Genomic DNA, 21,582 nt, shown 5'->3' on the forward strand with positions numbered 1-21,582 from the left:
ATGAAGGAACACTTGAACATTATCTCCAAGTGATGTGGGCACAGAACACTGTATAAATGATAGAAGGGGAACACAGCCTGGTGAACTACCAGCCTGTACATTCATCATATCCGCACCACCTGCTGTAAAAATTTGAGAGTCCCAGAATGTCTTCATCAGTATTGGAGACTGCGGAAATTGGCTATCTCCAGTTCTCCCCAAGGGTTTAGATTAAGGAGCTGATGGTCCCATGGCACATGGGGATGTTTTTTGTACTGAAGATCAAGACATCCTGAATCTGAAGAGACCAAAACTGCAAAAACTTGGGGACTTGCAGATAGTAGAGGGTCTGCTTTGGAATAACTTAGCTTTAGTCAGATGAGTAGTGGGATAGATTAGCATGAGAGGCAGGACTTACATATTGCTATCTAGGGAAAAGGGGCTTTAAGGCCATGAGTGCATGGCCAAGGATGAGACTTTAGTGAGCTGTAGAATGAAGATCTGTTGTCTGGGATGAAACATTTACGACTCAGGACATGTACACTGAGAGGCAAAAGTGTGTATGAACATAATAAATACTGTATTATATTGACATTAGTGGAATTACTATACTGGGATAATAGGTTGCAATTAGGTGCCTTTGGATACACTGAGGGGATTTTCGTGATGGCTTTTCAATGTGTATCATAAGTTAATTTGAAAGGAATGTTAAGAAAATAATTTCAGTCTTTGGATGCTTTCTAATCATCCAGAGGATCTTATGCAGCATAAGTGGTGTTATCTTCCCTTTATTATTCCCATTTCGTAATATCCTTTCCTCTCTCCTACTCTCAAAGCAATATCTTCTGGTCAAGATGGCTCTTGCATTCAATGCTCCCTCAGTTGACATCTTCTGTGTAGACCACAAAACAGATTATTTCACTTTTTTTATGTCTGTTTTTCATCCTAAATGTCTCTCTGGAACTGTTAGAGCCTGTGATCTACAGTTTGGAGATTGATTGAGTGATCCAGCACTTTGCTGTCTCCGAAAAGATCCTGGAAAGCGAACACGAGCCTTGAGGTGAAGAAACTCCAAGACAAGACGTGAGCCGATGTTTGACTCCATTTTGCCGATTAAAGCTTCTATTGATTAAAGGGACGAGGAAGGTTGAAACATTGAGGTGAATGCGGGAGGTGAGCGTGGGTTTAGCGGCGACCACCTGCCTTTTGATTGCTGATGGGATCGCTGTGCTGCTGGAGAAAGAGCCTGTGTAACCTATCACTGTGCTCGGTGGTTCAAGCAGTACCTCTCTCTTTCAATGATGTCGGAGGATGTTATCGAGGTTCTGCATTTATGGATTTGGACTCTGGGCTTTTTCAGTCTTATGGTGTGAGCAGAATTATCTGCAGCTTAATGTGAGAAAGACTACGGAGCTGTAGTAGACCTGAGGAGAGCTAAGGTACCGGTGACCCCCGTTTCCATCCAGGGGGTCAGTGTGGACCTGGTGGATGATTACAAATGCCTGGGGATACGAATTGACAATAAACTGGACTGGTCAAAGAACACTGAGGCTGTCTACAAGAAGGGTCAGAGCCGTCTCTATTTCCTGAGGAGACTGAGGTCCTTTAACATATGCCGGACGATGCTGAGGATGTTCTATGAGTCTGTGGTGGCCAGTGCTATCATGTTTGCTGTTGTGTGCTGGGGCAGCAGGCTGAGGGTGGCAGACACCAACAGAATCAACAAACTCATTCGTAAGGCCAGTGACGTTGTGGGGATGGAACTGGACTCTCTGACGGTGGTGTCTGAAAAGAGGATGCTGTCTAAGTTGCATGCCATCTTGGACAATGTCTCCCATCCACTACATAATGTACTGGGTGGGCACAGGAGTACCTTCAGCCAGAGACTCATTCCACCGAGATGCAGCACTGAGCGTCATAGGAAGTCATTCCTGCCTGTGGCCATCAAACTTTACAACTCCTCCCTTGGAGGGTCAGACATCTTGAGCCAATAGGCTGGTCCTGGACTTATTTCATAATTTACTGGCATAATTTACGTATTACTATTTAACTATTTATGGTTCTATTACTATTTATTATTCGTGGAGCAACTGTAATGAAAACCAATTTCCCCCGAGATTAATAAAGTATGACTATGACTATAACTATAACTATAGTTTTTATATTCTGTGTTATCACCCAATCTTTCTCATTGTTCTTTGTGTGGGGGGGAGAGGGAGGTTTGGGGTTTGATGTTCTTGTTACACCTGTATTAGTTTTTTTGTGTGGGGGAGGGGGATTTAGGGATCAATGTTTTTGTTAGTTTTTTGTGTGAAGGAGGGGATTTGGGGATGATCTTCTTGCATTCTATGCTGCGGGGGGGGGGTTAATTATTGTGTTATTGTCCTTTCTGTTGTGTATGGGTGGGTGGGTTTGCTGTTCCTCTTTGAACTGACTTCCATGGTTTTCTTTGTCTCGTGGCTATCTGGAGAAGAGGAATTTCAGAGTTGTATACTGCATGTATACTTTGCTCGTAAACGAACCTTTGAATCTTTGAACCTTTAATCATTGGAAACTCAATGCTGGCATATCTTCAAAAATGGTCTCTTTAGCCAGGCATGTATGAGCCAAGAGAGGGAATGATTCCAGTGCTAATCAATCTATTGCAGGAATACAATGGAAGAAAGTAACAACACAGTATGTGTCAGTGTAAGATAAAGAAGATAAACCTCAGTGGAGAGGTCCAATACTACAGCAGCCAGAACCTCCAAATATGAAGTGTGAAAAATATGTATCCCTCTAAGGTTTTGCAATTTCAGAATTTCCTGCAGATTCCAGAACAGCTCAGCAGTGTTAATGTAGAAGAAATTGGTTGACTTAATTAAGCAGCAGGGAAATGTTAAAGCTGTGCTTTTCTTGTACGTGCCTCTGATCATCACTTGAAAACTTCCTCTTTAATTAACTTCCAGGAGTACATTGTTAGAAAGATGTGAGGTTGAATCACGTTGTGCTATCGTAGGATTGACCAGAATTTAAAGTTTGAAGTATTAGCACTTACGCATGTATAAAGAAGGAGCTTGATGCAATAAATACTACTGGCAAATCTGCTGAGTGGATGTTCCTGCTCATGTAATATTATTTTTGTTGCATTTATATTTTAACGCAAATTATGAGCTTCCACTGCTACAGGATTCCCACTGGCTCAAAAGTCAATGAGGTGTATCTCCTATTAATTGGTTAATTGGATGCTTTCAACACTGTGTAAATCACTAGACATGCTATTCAAAATCTAATTTTCCACTTGGTTCATATGGCACAAGACTATGATTACTCCCCACTGACGATGGGAACCTGAACTGATACATCTTGACCTTGTCCTTTTTTTTCAGGTGACGTTTGATTCAGAAATTTTCTTCAATGTCCTCTTGCCTCCAATAATATTTTTCGCTGGATATAGTCTGAAGAAGGTGAGAATAGTGTCCTTTACTTTCTAAAGAACATTAATATTTATCATTAAAAAGGTTGTCTTAAGTTAATTTTACACATACTGTACATTTACTGCTCTTATAAATCAAAGCACATTTAAAACATCCATTTTGAACTGATGCAGCTGGTATGTAGTGGGTGAAGGGACCCACTGGAATTCCACTGTAATTCCATAAGCGGAACAAGTGCTATACCTGCCCTTACACTTCCTCCCTCACCGCTATTCAGGGCCCCAGACAGTCCTTCCGGGTGAGGCGACACTTCACCTGTGAGTCGGCTGGGGTGATATACTGAGTCCGGTGCTCCCGATGTGGCCTTTTATATATTGGTGAGACCCGACGCAGACTGGGAGACCGCTTTGCTGAACACCTACGCTCTGTCCGCCAGAAGAAGCAGGATCTCCCAGTGGCTGCACATTTTAATTCCACATCCCATTCCCATTCTGATATGTCAATCCATGGCCTCCTCTGCTGTCGAGATGAAGCCACACTCAGGTTAGAGGAACAACACCTTATATTCCGTCTGGGTAGCCTCCAACCTGATGGCATGAACATTGATTTCTCTAACTTCCACTAATGCCCCTCCTCCCCTTCTTACCCCATCCCCTATTTTATTTATTTATTCATTTTTTATTTCCCACCCCCCTTTTTCTCTCTCTCTCCTCCTCTCACAATCGCTCCTTGCCTGCTCTCCATCTTCCTCTGGTGCTCCCCTCCCCCTTTCTTTCTCCCATGTCTCCAGCTTTGTTTCCCTTTAGCCAATCTACTTCCCAGCTCCTAGCTTCATCCCTCCCCCTTCTGTCTTCCTCCTATCATTTCGGATCTCCTCATCCCCCTTTCAAATCTCTCACTATTTCTTCTTTCAGTTAGTCCTGATGAATTGTCGACTATACCGCTTCCTATAGATGCTGCCTGGCCTGCTGTGTTCTACCAGCATTCTGTGTATGTTGCTTGTAATTCCATTGTCTACTGGCTTGGCTGATCACAGCTCATGGCCTTATGTCCTATGCTATGACTGACTAAAACTGAACCACATGGAAGGTGTAATTGGGAAATGTAAGTCTTTATTTACACAGTGGAGGGGAGAGGGAGAGGAAGAATGAATCCAAAATAATCCCACTCTCCTGACGGGATGTTTTATGCTTCAACACAATGATAATAAACGATGACCATTGTTTCAAATGCTGTAATCACCTACTTAACTTTAACGTTTTGAATACAGAATTATAATAATAACACATTCCAACTAGCAGAACCACTTTGAATATTCAATAAACATAAAATAATCTGCAGATGCTGGGGTCAAAGCAACACTCACAACACGCTGGAGGAACTCAGCATGTTGGGCAGCATCCGTGGAAAAGATCAGTCGACGTTTCGGGCCGGAACCGGGTTCTGGCCCGAAACGTCAACCGATCTTTTCCATGGATGCTGCCCGACCTGCTGAGTTCCTCCAGCATGTTTTGAATATTCAATATAGTGTCTGTTCCTAAGGCCTCTGAGTACAAACTGCAGGCACTCAAAATATACCCCTTTTGTTACAGTATTGAAGGATGATGAACATAAAATAATCTGCAGATGCTGGGGTCAAAGCAACACTCATAACACGCTGGAGGGACTCAGCAGGTCGGGCAGCATCCGTGGAAAAGATCGGTCGACGTTTCGGGCCGGGTCCTGATGAAGGGTTCCGGCCCGAAACGTCGACCGATCTTTTCTACGGATGCTGCCTGACCTGCTGAGTTCCTCCATCGTGTAGTGAGTGTCAGTATTGAAGGATGAATGCCTCATGAATATACAACTAATCGGAAGGCTGATTGTCAAAACAAACCTGTCCTGAACTGTGGTTTAAGTGGCAAAGTCACACCTTTAACAATATTCCAACAACAGGATCGTTCAGCTATTGTCTTCCCCTTTGAAGTTTCAATGAGACTGGGAATGTCCCGCACCCAGTGATTGCTTTTACTATCCACAAAGTATCAACTGGAAGTTAAATTGTGTACAGATTTTATTTCCTGAGGACTGGTTCTCATTTTAATTCATCCATAATTATGCTATTCGGCACTGTTCACCCTCCGAATAATGATCGCTAATATCCTAGGCTGTGTAAGGGAGTAACTCAGTGACATTCCTGATTTTAACAAATATCTAGTTGCTCCTGTAGGATATCACTGGGTGCCCTTTATAGAAATGCATCCTGGTTGAAGGACAAGATGAAAGAGGTTATTGCTATCTTCTTAAGGCCCTATCTAATTTGTAATGTTAGTGGAAGTTGTGTTTAATGCAGTATGAGGTATTTTCTATAATGGGCTGTATCAGCCAAACTCCTTCCACTTCCAGGGTCTTTGCTTTCCATCTCAGCCAATCCTTAAGGTAGTCGTCTATCCTAGACTCCAGTATCATCAGGAATTGGAACAATGAATTACACTGGGCCAAGGAGTATTCTCCTACAATAGGTATGGGAGTAAAATATGTGATTTTGTGAAGAACTCTCTGCCCAGTTATCATCAGCATATAACGTGCAGCACCAAGGGCTCCAAAACGCTTGATCACTGCTATACTTCAATTAGGAATGCCTACTGTTCCATGCCTAGACCGCATTTCGGGAAATCTGATCTCTTCGCTATCCTTCCATCTGCATATGTGCAGAGGCAAAGAGGTAAGGACAACAAAGAGGTGATTACGGGAGGCAGAGAAACGATTGTTTAGAGTCGGTGGACTGGACCACGTTCAAGGACTGATCAGAGAGTCTGAATGAATACACCACAGTTGTCACGACTTTTACATATTATAAATAGTCGTAGATGAGTGTATCCCCACAAAATAATTCAGAGTCTTCTAAACTGGAAGCGCTGGATGAAGCATGAGATCTGCAGTCTGCTCTGGGCTTGATCAGTGGTAATCCGGTCTGGCAACCAAGTAAGATACAAGAGGTCCACGTACGATCTCTGGAAAGCCATCTCACATGCAAAGTGGTAATTCCAGACCGAACCTGAATCATTGAAGAATACTCAATAGGTGTGGCAGGGCGTGGATGCAAAGCAAAACCTAGTGACATAGGCTTTACTCCCAGATGAGTGCAATGCCTTCTAAGCTCCTTTTGACTGACAAAATGTGGAGGAACCTTCATGAACTACCAGAGATGCTGATGACCCTGTGATTTCAGTCTCTGAGGCTGATCTGAGAGCAACCTTCAGGAAGGGGAACCCATGAAAAGCTTCTGGCCCAGATGGGTTAGCTGGTCAAGTACTAAAGACCTGTGCTGATCAACTGGCTGGAGTGTTCGCCAATGTCTTTAACCTCTCGCTTCAGCAGTCTGAGGTACCTACCTGCTTCAAGCGGTTTCAATTATAAATGTGCCTAAGAAGAACGTGGTAAACTGTCTTAATGACTATCGTCTCATAGTAGTAACATCCACTGTGTTGAAATGCTTTAAGAGATTGGTGATGAAACATATCAACACCTGCCTGAGAAATGACTTGGATCCATTCCAATTTGCCTACCGTCACAACGGGTCCACAGCGGCTGCCATTTATTTGGCTCTTCACTTAATCCTGGAACAGCTAGTCAGCTCGGCAATCAATACCATCATTCCCTCAAAACTAATCAATAAGCTTCAAGATATTGGCCTCGATACCTCCTTGTGCAATTGGATTCTCAATCTCCACACTTGCATTTGCCAGTCAGTTCAGATTGGCAACAACATCTCCTCCACAACATCCATCAGCACAGATGCACCACAAGACTGTGTGCTTAGTCCTCTGCTCTACTCACCTTACACTTATGACTAATCACAGCTCCAATGCCATATTCAAGCTTGCTAACAATAGTACTGTCATAGGTTGAATCAAAGGTGGTGAAGTGCCAGCATATAGGAGGGAGGTTGAAAATCTGGCTGAGTGATGGTACATCAACAATCTCTTACTCAATGTCAGCAAGACCAAGGAGCCGACTATTGACTTCATTAGGAGGAAACTGGAGGTCCATGATATTGTCTTCATTGGGGAAGGAGGTGGAGAGGGTCAGCAACTTTATATTCCTTGGTGCTATCATTTCAGAGGATCTGTCTTGGGCCCAGCTCGCAAGTGCCATTACAAAGAAAGCATGGCAGTGCCTCTACTTCCTTAAAAGTTTGAAAAGATTCAGCATGACATCTAAAACTTAAATAGACCTCTATAGATGTGTGATGGAGAGTATATTGATGGGTTGAGTCACAGCCTGGTATGGACACATCAATGAATGGAAAATCCTACAAAAGGTAGTGGATACAACCCAGTCCGTCATGGTTAAAGCCCTCCCCATCATTTAGCACATTCACATAGAGCATTGTTGCAAGAAGGATCCCCACCACCCAGGTCATGCTCTCTTCTCACTGCTACCATTAGGAAGGATGTACAGGAGCCACAGGACCCACACCACCCACACCACCAGGTTCAGGAACAGTTATTACCCAACCACCAGGCTATTGAACCAGAGACGATAACCACTCAATTTCTGTCCCCCGTCACTGAGTTGATCCCACAACCTATGGACTCACTTTCAAGGACTCTTCATCTCATGTTCTCGATATTTATTGCTTATTTATTTATCATAATTTTTTTTGTATTTGTACAGTTTGTTGTCTTTTGCACACTGGTTGTGAAAACAAATCTGAGGATTGAATATGGTGACATGCATGTTCTTTGATAATAAATTCAATTTGAATGTTTAACTTGGAACCTTGTAGCAATAAAAAAGTTTGAGAAATGTTTGTGATTTAATCTGTTTTTCCAAAGAAACATGCTTGCTTATTATATTCATTCATCCTGCAATTGAGGTTGAATCTGGATATTCTCTTTTTAATCCCCTCTCCACCCTCCCCTTTGTTGATTTCTCTTTTTCAGTGCAATAGAAGGCTAGTTCCAAGGACAGCAGCAGTAATGTTCTGCCAGGAACATGAACGGATTAAGTTCGGGTTTCATTATCATTTAACCATACATGAATACCCATAAATACAGCCAAATGAAACAGCATTACTCCAGGGCCAAAGTGCAAAACAGACCATCAACAGTCATACACAGCACAAAGCACATGGAGCACACACGCAACCATGCACTCAGTCCAACTTGTCTTCCATGGAGCAAACACTGGAGGGCAGCAGAGCTCCCCCACCATCAGTCTCGTCAATAAGCCAGTGACCCAGGCTTAGGGTATTCTATATTACCAGTGTCCAATAGGGTCTTGTAATCCGAAGAAAGACACTCCAGACAATCTCTCTCTGATGTGCTGCACACTGCCTTTGCCACTGACTCCGAAACCATTCTGTAGCTAGCGACAACAGGCCTCTCCAAGTCCAGCGCCTCCAGCTCCTCCGCTAATGAGCGACTCACTGATGGGTTAAAGCTGCAGTTCTAGAAGTTCTTAATGTCCAGCAGTATCTTACAATCATAAGAAAGACGTTCAGAAACGACAAAAACACCTCAGGCTGGCCATGGAGCAGGCACTCTGTTGCAGCATGCTGCCATCTTACCAGAGGTCTAAGAATTGAGAACAGGAAGTGTGTCATTCGTCAGACCATAAGATGTAGGAACAGAATTAGGCCAGCAGCAAGACTGCTCCAACATTCTATCATGGCTGATTTACTTTTCCTCTCAACCCCATTTTCCTGCCTTCTCATAACCTTTGTGGCGCTTACTAATCAAGAACCTATCAATTTCTGCTTTGAATATACCCAATGACTTGACCACCACAGCTGCCTTTGGCAATGAATTCCACAGAGTCACAATTCTCTGGCTAAACAAATTCCTCCTCGTCTCTGTTTTAAATGGACATCACTCTATTTTGAGACTGTTCCCTCAGGTCCTAGATTCACCCACTATAAGAAACATCCTCTCCACCTCCACTCTATCCAGGCCTTTCAATTAGATCCCCCATCATTTTTTAAAAACTCCAGCAAGTACAGGCCCAGGGGCAAGAAACACTCCTCATATGTTAACTCTTTCATTCCCAGGCTCACTCATAAACCTGCCCTGGCCCCTCTCCAATGCCAATGCATCCATGCTTAGATATGGGGCCAAACACCACTCACAATTCATTTACCTCTGTCCTAACCAGTGTACTCCAGGGAGCGCGAAGCGCAGAATCAAATATCGCTGTGATGATTGTACGCTCTAGTATCAATTGTTTGGCAACAATAAAGTAAAGTATTTCCCATCAAAGGCTCCCCATTGCTGACCGAGACTAACTGGGAAAATATGAACTGGGGAGCCAAGGTAAATATCCGTGCTCTGACTTGTAAATCCTAGTATCATTGGTTGCTAGCATTGTCGATCTGCTAATGCTGCTGAGAATGACTTTGTCTTCTGACCTGATCTGGCTTACAGTTAGGGCAGCTAGCCACTGCGTCATAAAGTCAAATATATTCAGTCCTGATCTTGTGTGGAGTTCACTTGTTCTCTCACTGTAGGTTTCCTGCCACATCCAAAGACATGCAGGTTTGTATGTTAGTTGGCTGCTGCAGTACTCTCTCCAGCGTGTTTGTGCGTTGTAGAATCTGTGGAGAGTAGGTATGAATATGGGGAGGATATAAAATGGGGTTAATGTAAGATGAATGTGAATGGGTGGTTATTGGTCAGTGCAGATTCAGTGGATTGAGGGGCCTCTTTCCATACAATATCTTTTTATGACTGAGTCGATAATACTCCAAAAGAATTCAGAATTGTTACATGCCATCTTTTGATTTTTTTTCCAACAGAGACAATTCTTTCGCAACTTGGGCACAATTCTCACCTACGCATTTATAGGCACTGCAATCTCCTGTATTGTGATTGGGTGAGTAAACTTTGGAGTTTATAAACCTGAGCTTCTCTGAAATTTCAGTGTTGCTGAGGTCCATAATTATTGACTGAAGGATCATGACTAACGTCATTGTGGGTGATGATCTAGGAACAACGGAGCTTTATGTTTTATTTGTCAGTTTTGAGTTACAAAAAACACTGATTATTACAACATTCCAGTAATTGCACTGTTGTGTGGGAGCTATCATAGCATGGTTTAAAAGGACCAGCGGAGTTTAAGCTGGCACGCTCAACCCCCAATTATCAGATGTTTTACTTGTTTTTCACTTTGCATGAAATTGTCCTTGTTTACTCATTTTCTTTGCCTCCTTGCACCGAGATGCACCTGCCTCTGTTTATAATGACACTGTTCAGATCAAAGTTTACCACTGAAGAAATCATTGAGTAGACCACAGCCACTGTTACTTATCCCCACCACAAACTGTGTGTCTCTGATGATGCCCCGCTTCCCAGCAACTAATTGAGACTCCACTATGTTGTTTATCATATTGGACCCCACGTGGTAAGACTGAGATCACAGAACCAGCTCTGTAACCTGGCCTCTGCTCACCCACTGCTGAAACCCCCACCCACTGGTTTCCGGGTTCAAAGTTTCCAGTGCTCCTCTAGCCAGTTTCCCCAGTCCAAAGGGCTTGATCTCATCCAATACCCTGCACCCTGTACCCCAAAAAGCTCTGTAACTTGTTCAGTGATCAGAGTTCCTGATCTCTGAACTAAACTGGTATACAGTCTGGCAACACTTGATTTAAAAACTCTTCGTCCTGTTTACAAATCCTTATTGAACTTCATTCCATACTGTCTCTAAAACCTCCTCCAGACCTCAGATCTCCACCCTCCTCTGCTTTTGGCTTCTCGAACAACACCTGTTTTTATCGTCCTGCCAAAGGGTTTCGGCCCGAAACGTCAACTGTACTCTCTTCCATAGATGCTGTCTGGCCTGCTGAGTTCCTCCGGCTTTTTGTGTGTGTGACTTGTATTTCCAGCATCTGCAGATTTTCTCTTGTTTGTGACCTGTTTTTATTGGTCAATGTCAGCAACTTTCACACAGTTACTCCTTCAATGCCCCAGATGCTGTTTCTTGAATTCAACCTCTTTTAGTGAAGTTTTTTAATATGTTCCAGTATGTGGCTTGGTGCCAAATTTTGTGCGTTACACTCTTGTAATGTTTTTTGGGGGATATTTTATATCATAAAAGATACGTTATAAATGAAAACTGTTTGTATTTTAGGTGTAATCCATATTCTTCGACTGAATGTCTCCACAGTCCCATGTTCCAGTTTCATTTATATGTTTCTTATACGCTCTACTGGGTCCTCTAACTTTAAGGTTAATTTGCAGGTTGAATTGGTGGTGAGGAAGGCAAATGCAACGTTAACATTTATTTCGAGAGGACTGGAATATAAAAGCAAAGATGTAATGCTTAGGTTTATAAGGCATTGGTCAGATGGCACTGAGAGTAATGTGAGCCGTTTTGAGCCCCTTATCTAAGAAATGATCTGCTGGCAGAGGAGAGGGCTCAGGAGACATTCACAAGAATGATCCAGAGAACAAAAGGATTAACACAGGAGCATTTGATGGCTTTGGGCCTGTACTCGCTGGAGTTTAAAAGAATGTGGGGTGGGGAAGAGGAAGAGGGGGAATCTCATTGAAACTTAGCGAATTTTGAAAGGCCTAGATAGAGTAGATGTGGAAAGGATGTTTCCTGTAGTATGGGAGCCTAAGATCAGAGGGCACAGTCTCGGAATAGAAGGATGTCCCTTTCGAGCAGAGATGAGGAAGAATTTCTTTAGCCAGAAGGTGGTGAATCTGTGGAATTCACTACCACAGATGGCTATGGAGGCCAAGTCATTGAGTAAAGTTAAAGTGGAGGTTGATAGGTTTTTTGCTTATTAAGGGCATCATCCAAAGTTACAGGGAGAAGGCAGGGGAGTAAACCAGCTATGATGGAAAGCCCTGCTTCTGCTCCTTTGACTTATGGACATTTACAAGTGTAGCCTGATATGTTACTCCAATTTACTTCCTCACTTTCTGGCACATAAAGCTGTAGTGGTACTGGCTATATTCTGAGAAAAAAGCAACTCCCTGTCTGTTTGTTTGTCTCTGCTTGGCTTGTTTCTGGATGCGGACCTGCCTATATGCACACTGAGTTTATTCTCTTGCCTGTTTGCCCACTGTCTGGTTATCATAGAGCCCAGCTGAAACTGTCGCATTGGGGGATAAACTGCTTGTGGTACTGAGTAATAAATAAAGGGCCCACACATGATGGGACTTGTCCTTTTGTCTGTCTATGTTTAATGGAAGGCAGAATTCAGCTGTGAAAAGCATACTTTGCTTTGTTAACTTTTTGATACTTTTTTCCTCATAATTTCATGTGAGAAACCAGGAAGTAATATGAGGAAAAATTCTGTACATTCAGCTTTCTATAGGGGACGTTTCTGTTGATCGAAAATTTTATTTTTACATTTTGAAAACAGCATTGTTTGTGAATATTTCTGGGTTTACTTGCACTGTAATGCACCTGCCTCTGTTTATGACACAGCTCAGATTAGAGTTCACCATCAAAGGAAACATCAGGATATCATATTGCTACTGGTCCCCATCTCACTCTCTGTTCTGTAGTCTTGATAGAGACCTGTTTTCAAATTGACAACCTGACTTGGGAGGTATGTCACACAGTACTGGGTGGAGTGCACAGCAGAGGTCCAGGGTGTTTGATCCAAACAGACTATGCTCCACTAAGTCTGAATGGTCCATGAGCCACACCTCATTATCCTTCTTCTGCAGTTTTGTTTTGTAACTTGGAGTGATTTTTATGCCTTGCACTGCCCTGCTGCCATGAAACAACAAACTTCATGACATAAGCGAGTGATAATAAACCTGATTCTGCTACATCACAGCATTTGGGGATTTCTTTCCTAAAGAAAGGAATTGTTTACCTGTCTAGTTTTCTCTTTGAAAGAGGCTCAGCTGTCCTTTCCTAGTGTAGTATTGAATTTCATATTCTAATTACTCTCTGAGTGAGTTAATTTCTCTTTAATTCCTGTTTGGATTCAGACTTGCAACTCCTGTCTCTCCATGTGAAATGTATCCTCCACATTGGTTCCATCCAATGTATTCATACTTTTAAAGACAAATATAAGATCACCTTTCTTTTGTGCAGAAGAATGTTTAGAAATCTTTCTTTGTATGTCCTCTATTGTTTATAAGTCCTTTTTCTAAATGATCTCGGAACCAAATGTGTGCACATTTCAACGTCAGGGTGAGTTAGATTAGATTTTTTTTAGATTATGAGGACACGCAGTCCTCTTTTATTGTCATTTTGTAATGCATGCATTAAGAAATGAGTTTTTGGACATGTAAGGGTGAATTGGTTGCAGAGAAATAAGTGGGGGATTAAGAATGAAGAGATTACACTGAGAGGCATAGACTTATTAGGCCAAATGGCCAATGAGCATTAGGAGTCTTTAAAAAAACTCTCGCAGAATGCTGGAGGATCTCAGCAGGTCATGAAGCATCAATGGAAAAGTATAAACAGATGATGTTTTTGGTTGAGACCCTTTAGGACTGAGAAGGAAGGGGGAAGATGCCAGGATAAAAAGGTGGGGAGGGGGGAAAGAGGCTAGCTGGAAGGTGATGGGTGAAGCCAGGTGGATGGGAAAGGTTAAGGACTGCAAAAGAAAGAATCTGATAGACGAGGAGAGTGAACCATAGGAGGAGGGGACCCAGGGGGAGGTGAGAAGAAGTGAAAGGATAGAATGAGGAATGGGGGGGTGCTGTGGAGTTTGCTCACCGGAAGCAGAAATCGATATTCATGGCTTCAGGTTGGAGCGTACCCAGACGGAATATAAGGTGTTGCTGCTCCAGCCTGACATGTTGGTACGAGAATTGGAATTAATATGTTTGGCCACCAGGAAGTCCCACTTGTGTGTCTAAAAATAACTCAACCACCTGTGAATTCTATCAAAATCCTTTAGAAATATTTTGCTTGCTCTGCTGGCCAGTAATGATATTTTAATTATTTACTTTCCTTTATTCCCCAGAGCCATTACCTCACTGAAGCTGGAAGCCACATTTAATTTTATTTCTCCCAAAAGTGTTTCATCTCAAATTCATTTATATTAAACAAGATATAAAAAGTTCTAAATGCTGAAAATCCAAAATTCAAACAGAGAAAGCTGTTAAGTACTCAGCAAGTCAGGCAGCATTTGTGGAGAGAAATAGAACTGGCATTTTGAGTTGAAGACCTTTTCTAAGAATACATTTCTAATAGTTATGTCCAGCATTCTCTGTCAATGTTCATGTTAAGTTTTTTGGTTATTTATATGAGAAACCCACATGTCACATTGCATTTTTTCCTCGCTGTCCTGCTTTGGTTTATCTTCAAATTCTGATCATCACTATCATGCTCCTCCTTCCTCCAGTTTTGGTAATCCTAGTCCCAATCTCTGGTTTCTCTGCTCCTGGTAACTTACAACCCAATCAGACCATTATTCCCTAACCTTTGTTCTGAGTTTATTCTCACAGATATTTTGGCAAATATAAAACATCCACCACGTCGTTCTTTGCACCTTTTCCCACTTCCCCTTCAAAGAGTTCCATCTGTTGATCTAGCAGTGATTGAGCCTTTCAGAATAACTATTTTTTTATTTACAATTTCTGGATACTGCCTCAAGGTACCAATTCCAGTATCACTGCAATCACTGCCTAGCAGTGGGGGTGGGGGGGGGCACAGGGCAAGTAGAGGCAGAGAGTAGCAAAAACGAGAAAATCTGCAGATGCTGGAAATTCAAGCAACACACACAAAATGCTGGTGGAACGCAGCAGGCCAGGCAGCATCTATAGGAAGAAGTACAGTCAATGTTTCGGGTCGAGACCCTTCATCAGGACTAATGGAGAAAAGAGGTAGTCAGAGATTTGAAGGTGGGAGGGGGAGGGGAAGACCTGAAATGGTAGGAGAAGACAAGAAGGGGAGGGATGAAGCCAAGAGCTGGGAAGTTGATTGGCAAAAGGGATACAAGGCTGGAGAATGGGGAGTATCATGGGATGGAAGGCCTTGGAAGAAAGAAAGGGGGAGGGGAGCATCAGGGGAAGATGGAGAACAGGCGAGGAGTTATTGTGAGAAGGAAAGAGAGAAGAAGAAATAACTGGGTGTAAGTGCCACTGGGAGATAATCATTGAGGCAGGTCGCCATGCTTTTCTTGGGCACCTGAAGTGAGAGGTTAAAGATCTTAGTGAACGCACCAGCCAGTTGGTCAGCACAGGTATTCAATACGTGTCCAGCTACCCCATCTGGTCCAGATGCTTTCCATAGACTCACCCTACTGAAGGCAGCCTGCACGTTAGGTTTGAAGACCGAGATCATAGGATCATCGGGGCATGTGGGGGTTCACGATGGTTTCTCCACGGTCTGACAGTCAAAGCAAGCATAGAAGGCATTGAACTCATCTGGAAGTGAAGCCTGGACGTCTCCCATGTTACTTGATTTAATCTTGTCGGAGGATATGCCATTTAAGCCCTGCCACAGCTGTTGAGCATCTGTCATTGATGCAGGTTTTGTCTACAATTCTTACTTCACCTGTGAGATGGCTTTCCAGGGATTATACCTGCATTTCTTGGAGCTTTCTTGGTCTCCAGACTTGAATGCCTCTGATCTAGCCCTCAGAAATTTTCGGATCACATGGTTCAACCTTCTGAGTGGGGAAGACGCTGAATAATTTAGTGGGGACACGCTCATCTACCGTTGTTTTAATAAAGTGCATTACAACCCTAGCGTATTCATTCAGATAGAAACATAGACACATAGAAAACCTACAGCACAATACAGGCTCTTCGGTCCACAAAGCTGTGCCAAACATGTCTTTACCTGAGAAATTACCTAGAGTTACCCATAGCTCTCTATTTTTCTGAGCTCCATATACCTGTCCAGGAATCTCTTAAAAGGCCCTATCGTATCAGCCTCCACCACCGTCACCGGCAGCCCATTCCACACACTTACCACTCTCTGCGTTAAAAACTTATCCCTGACATCTCCTCTGTACCTACTCCCCAGCACCTTAAACCTGTGTCCTCTTGTGGCAGCCATTTCAGCCCTGGGAAAAAGCCTCTGATTATCCACATGATCAATGCCTCTCATCATCTTATACACCTCTATCAGGTCACCTCTCATCCTTTATCGCTCCAAGGAAAAAAGGCCGAGATCATTCACCTATTCTCATAAGGCATGCTTCCCAATCCAGGCAACATCCTTGTAAATCTCCTCTGCACCCTTTCTATGGTTTCCACATCCTTCGTGTAGCGAGGTGACCAGAACTGAGCACAGTACTCCAAGTGGGGTCTGACCAGGGTCCTATATAGCTGTAACATTACCTCTCAGCTCCTAAACTCAATCCCATGACCGATGAAGGCCAATACACCGTACGCCTTCTTAACCACAGAGTCAACCTGAGCAGCAGCTTTGAGTGTCCTATAGACTCTGTCCCCAAGATCCCTTGATCCTCCATACTGCCAAGACTCTTATCATTAATACTATATTCTGTCTTCATATTTGACCTACCAAAATGAACCACCTCACACTTATCTGGGTTGAACCCCATCTGCCACTTCTCAGCCCAGTTTTGCATCCTATCAATGTCCTGCTGTAACCTCTGACAGCCCTCCACACTATCCATAACACCCCCAATCTTTGTGTCATCAGCAAATTTGCTAACCCATCCCTCCACTTCTTCATCCAGGTCACTTATAAAAATCACAAAAAGTAGGGGTTTCAGAACAGATCCCTAAGGCATTCCACTGGTGACCGACCTCCATGCAGATATGGCCTGTCTACAACCACTCTTTGCCTTTGTGGGCAAGCCAGTTCTGGATCCACAAAGCATTGTCTCCTTGGATCCCATGCCTCCCTACTTTCCCGATAAGCCTTGCATGGGGTACCTTATCAAATGCTTTGCAGAAATCCATATATACTACATCTACTGCTCTACCTTCATCAATGTGTTTAGTCACATCCTCAAAAAATTCAATCAGGCTCATAAGGCATGACCTGCCCTAAGCCATGCTGACTATTGCTAATCATGTTATACCTCTCCAAATGTTCATAAATCCTGCCTCTCAGGATCTTCTCTATCAACTTACCAACCACTGAGGTAAGACTCACTGGTCTGTAATTTCCTGGGCTATCTCTACTCCCTTTCTTGAATTATGGAACAACATCTGCAACCCTTCAATCCTCCAGAACCTCTCCCATCCCCATTGATGATGCAAGGATCATCGCCAGAGGCTCAGCAATCTCCTCCCTCACCTCCCACAGTAGCCTGGGCTATATCTTGTCCGGTCCCGGTGACTTATCCAACTTGATGCTTTCCAAATGCTCCTGCACATCTTCTTTCTTAATATCTAGATCTCTAGATGAGTTTTGAATATGGCCTAGTCCACTGACTCAAAGCAATCCTGCCATAGTCTGCTGGCCCCTGTGACCACCTCTTAGTTCGCCTAATCTCTGGAGCCTTGATTTTAGTTTCTGTCTGTTTACAGGTAGGATAAGGAAGCCAAGTGATTGATTTATCAAAATCTTGGGAAAGCAACGGTAGGCACTCCTTATCCTAGTGTAGCAGTGGTGTGGTATGTTGGGACCTCAGGTGCTACAGGTTACAAGGTTATATGCTGGTGATAACTGGGCAGAGTTTTCTTCAAACACACCAAGTTGAAGTCACTGATGATAATTTGAAATGTGTCAGGATGGGCTATTTCTTTTTTTTTCAAGGTGACATCATGCAGTGTCGCAAGTGCTTGATTATAGTTGGCTGCTGGTAGTATATAGACTGTAGTCAGAATCGCAGATGAGAACTTTTAAGGTAAATGGAATGGTTGGCATTTGACCTTAAGGTGTTCCAATTTGGGGAGCATGAGTTCAACAGATCCGCCACGTTGGAGCACCAGCCATAAAACACACACCTCTACCCTTTGCTTTCCCCAAGTCCGCCGTTCAGTCTATTCTGTAAATCGTAAATCCTAGTTCAAAGTTCAAAGTACATTTATTATTGAAGTATGTATACTTTATACAACTTTGAGATTCGTCTCCTTACAGGCAGTCATGAAACAAAGAAACCCAAAAACAAATCTCATATATATAAAAAAGACTGGCTAACGTTTAATGTGCAGAGAATAAAAAACACATCAAATCCATAAGAAAATGAAAGAATAAAATAACCTATAAGCTGAGTAAAGGTGGTGGAGCAGTGATCTTAATAGGCCATACTTCACCTTGGGCCCTGACACCCCGAACTTTTGGACACCTTGGCCTTTTCAATCTGGCCTGGCGTGTAAATCTCCATCTGAACATGGGGTTCTGCAGCTTCGAGCAGTGATCTGAACCGGCCCGTATCTCGACACCCTGACCTTTTCAATCTGGCCCTGCACGTAACTCTCTGTACGTTGGGGCAGATGAGGGTTTATCCGCTGTGGTTGGCAGCTTATCTAACAGAAGGAAAACTCTGATCTCAAATCTCTGCTGCCTTGCAGCTATACTCAGTCGTGGGGAAGACGTCAGGAGTAGACCTCGAGGAAAGATCTGGAGCTGGAGTCCCTAAGGCAGTCCTGCATTGAGTTCAACACTGTCTGGCAACTCCTGCAATGCTGCTGGTGCCAAACTGCATCAGTCTTCGCCATTGCTTTGGACTCATCATCTGCGTGGTGAGGGGGAAATCTGCTTGATGGGCAATAGCTTGCATTCCATATTGCACTGCCCTAGCTTGCATATTATGTAGAGAATTGGGACACAACATCCATGGTTGATCTTGACCAACGGACGGCCTCAAACACAAAAGATTCTGCAGATGCTGAAAATCCAGAGTAAGGCACTTAAAATGCTGGAGGAACTCAGCAGGTCAGGCAGCATCTATGGAAAGGAATTAAGAGTTGACGTTGCAGACCGAGGGTCCTTCATTAAGGCAAGACTCTTTATTCTGAAAGGCTCAAACGCTTTCTGTAATTCATTCTTTGGGTTCTTTAAATTTCTGTTTTGTGGACGTCTGCGAAGAGTAAGAATTTCAAGTTGTTTTATGTAAACATGCTCTAACATTAAAACAAACCACCGAATCAAATTTATTGCTCTGTGACCCTATGACTATCAGGGAGCATCTGTGGAAAGAAAAAGCACTAATATTTCAGGTTGTAGGAACCGTTTTTTTTATATAGGCATCCGTTAGTCTCGTGAGACCATGGATTTGCACCTTGGAAGGTTTCCAGGGCACAAGCCTAGGCAAAGTTGTATGGAAGACTGGCAGTTGCCCATGCTGCAAGTCTCCCCTCTCCACGCCACTGATTTTGTCCAAGGGAAGGGCACTAGGGCCGATACAGCTTGGCACCGGAGTTGTCACAGAGCAATGTGTGGTTAAGCGCCTTGCTCAAGAACACAACACGCTGCCTCAGCTGAGGCTCGAACTAGCGACCTTCAGATCACTAGACTGACGCCCTAACCATCTGGCCATGTGCCAACACTTGTAGGAACCATATACCTGTTTATTGTCTGTGAGTATTGTATTTGTGCTGCACGTCCTCACTCTGGGTTAAGGTAATTTGTCACATGGGTTCAGGCAGCAGGCGATGCTAGATGGCCGTTAAGATAGTCACCTGTCCACCAGCTTGTGGTATAGAGAGGGGGTGAATAGGGAGTGATCGATGTTGACTGATTGCCCTTGTTTGAATTTGATCCAATTATTTTTACATGAAGTGGAGAAAAGTCGAATGATTTTATTGTCAGGTTGTAGTAAAGGATTAAATGTACCTTTTCGACTTGCAATTCAGTTAGTTGGAAACGCGTCACCCAGTGCGATACTTTCTCACTTTGCCTCTCGATGACTTTTACTTTGTTTTCAAGTAGTTGCTATACAGGACAAAGACAATAACTGAGTAAAATCAAGATAGTTGTATGTTGCAGAGATCAGGATGCTGCCTGGATTGGAGTATTGAGCTATAAGGGAAAACTGGACAACCTTGTGTTGGATCACGTAAGCATCACTGGAGGCGGAGGAGATACCTGATTGCAGTTTATATGACTGAGAGGCATTCATTGGGTGGACAGAATTGTTTTCCCAGTGTAGGTGTTTACTAGAGGACATGCACTTAAGGCGAGGTGGAGGGTGGGGTAGGGAAATAGAGTTTAAAGAGGATGTGTGGAGCAAGATTTTTCATGGAAAGTGGTAGATGTCTGGAACAGCCTGCCAGGGGCAGTGGTGACAGCGGATATGATAATGCCACTCAAGAGACTCTTGAATAAATACATGAAGGCATTGGAGGGATATGGATCATGTACTGAGAGTGATTTTAGTGCAACGCTACTACAGCTTAGGGAGTCGGAGCTCAGAGTTCAATTCCGGCGTTCTCAGTAAGCAAGCTTGTACGTCCCTTCCCATGTGTGCCTGCGAGTTTCCTCCGGTTGCTCCGATTTCCTCCCACAGTCCAAAGATGTCATTGCAAATTGTCCTGTGATAGGGCTAGGGTTAAATCGGTGAGTTGCAGGGTGACACCTCTTGAAGGACAGGAAGGGCCTGTTCTATGCTGCATTCCTAAATAAATAATAGAAAACAAAGTGGAGAGTTAATTTAATTCAGTATAATTTGCTGTTGACATTTTAAGTTGATGGGTCTGTCTCTATGCTGTACTATTCTATGCTCTATGAAGTAGTTGAAGGGGGTTTGGAAGGATGAAAATTTTAGATGAATACATTATAAGACTATAAGACATAGGAGCAGAATTGATCCATTCTGCCCAGCTAGTCTGCTCTGCCATTTCATCATGACTGATCCATTTCGATTTCAACCCCATTCTCTTGTCTTCTTCCTGTAAACGTTCAAGCCCTGACCTATCAAGAATTAGTCAACCTCTGCCTTAAATACACCCAGTGACCTGGCCTCCACAGCTGCCTGTGGCAATGAATTCCATTGATTCACCATGCTCTGGCTAAAGAAATTCCTCCTCATCTCCGTTCTAAATAGACGTCCCTCTACTCCGAGGATGTGTCCGCTGGTCCTAGACTCCTCCACTCTCAGAAACATTCACTCCACATCCACTCTATCTCGGCCTTTCAACATTCAATAGGTTCAAAGAGATTTCCTCTGATTCTTCTAAATTGCAGCAAGTACAGGCCCAGAGCCATCAAACGCACCTCATATTATAAATTTTTCATTCCTGGAATAATTTTTGTGATCCCCGTTGGACCCTTTCCAATGTCAGCACATCCCTTCTTAGAAAAGGGACCCAAAACTGCTCACAATATTCCGAGTGAGGCCTTACCAGTACCTGTAAATGCT

The 21,582-nt window shown here is 43.3% G+C and overlaps 1 protein-coding gene across 1 annotated transcript in view; it reads left to right on the top strand.

Moving 5' to 3' along the window:
• The window catches only part of LOC140196215 (sodium/hydrogen exchanger 9-like), a 574,106-nt gene that overhangs the window by 98,553 nt on the left and 453,971 nt on the right, over positions 1-21,582 (top strand). The window contains exons 3-4 of the mRNA XM_072255022.1: positions 3,348-3,425; positions 10,174-10,250. Of these exons, the coding sequence (XP_072111123.1) occupies positions 3,348-3,425; positions 10,174-10,250 (155 nt within the window). The remainder of the gene's footprint in view (positions 1-3,347; positions 3,426-10,173; positions 10,251-21,582) is intronic.

Source organism: Mobula birostris, chromosome 4 (assembly GCF_030028105.1).
Source record: "Mobula birostris isolate sMobBir1 chromosome 4, sMobBir1.hap1, whole genome shotgun sequence".
Classification (NCBI taxonomy): domain Eukaryota; kingdom Metazoa; phylum Chordata; class Chondrichthyes; order Myliobatiformes; family Myliobatidae; genus Mobula; species Mobula birostris.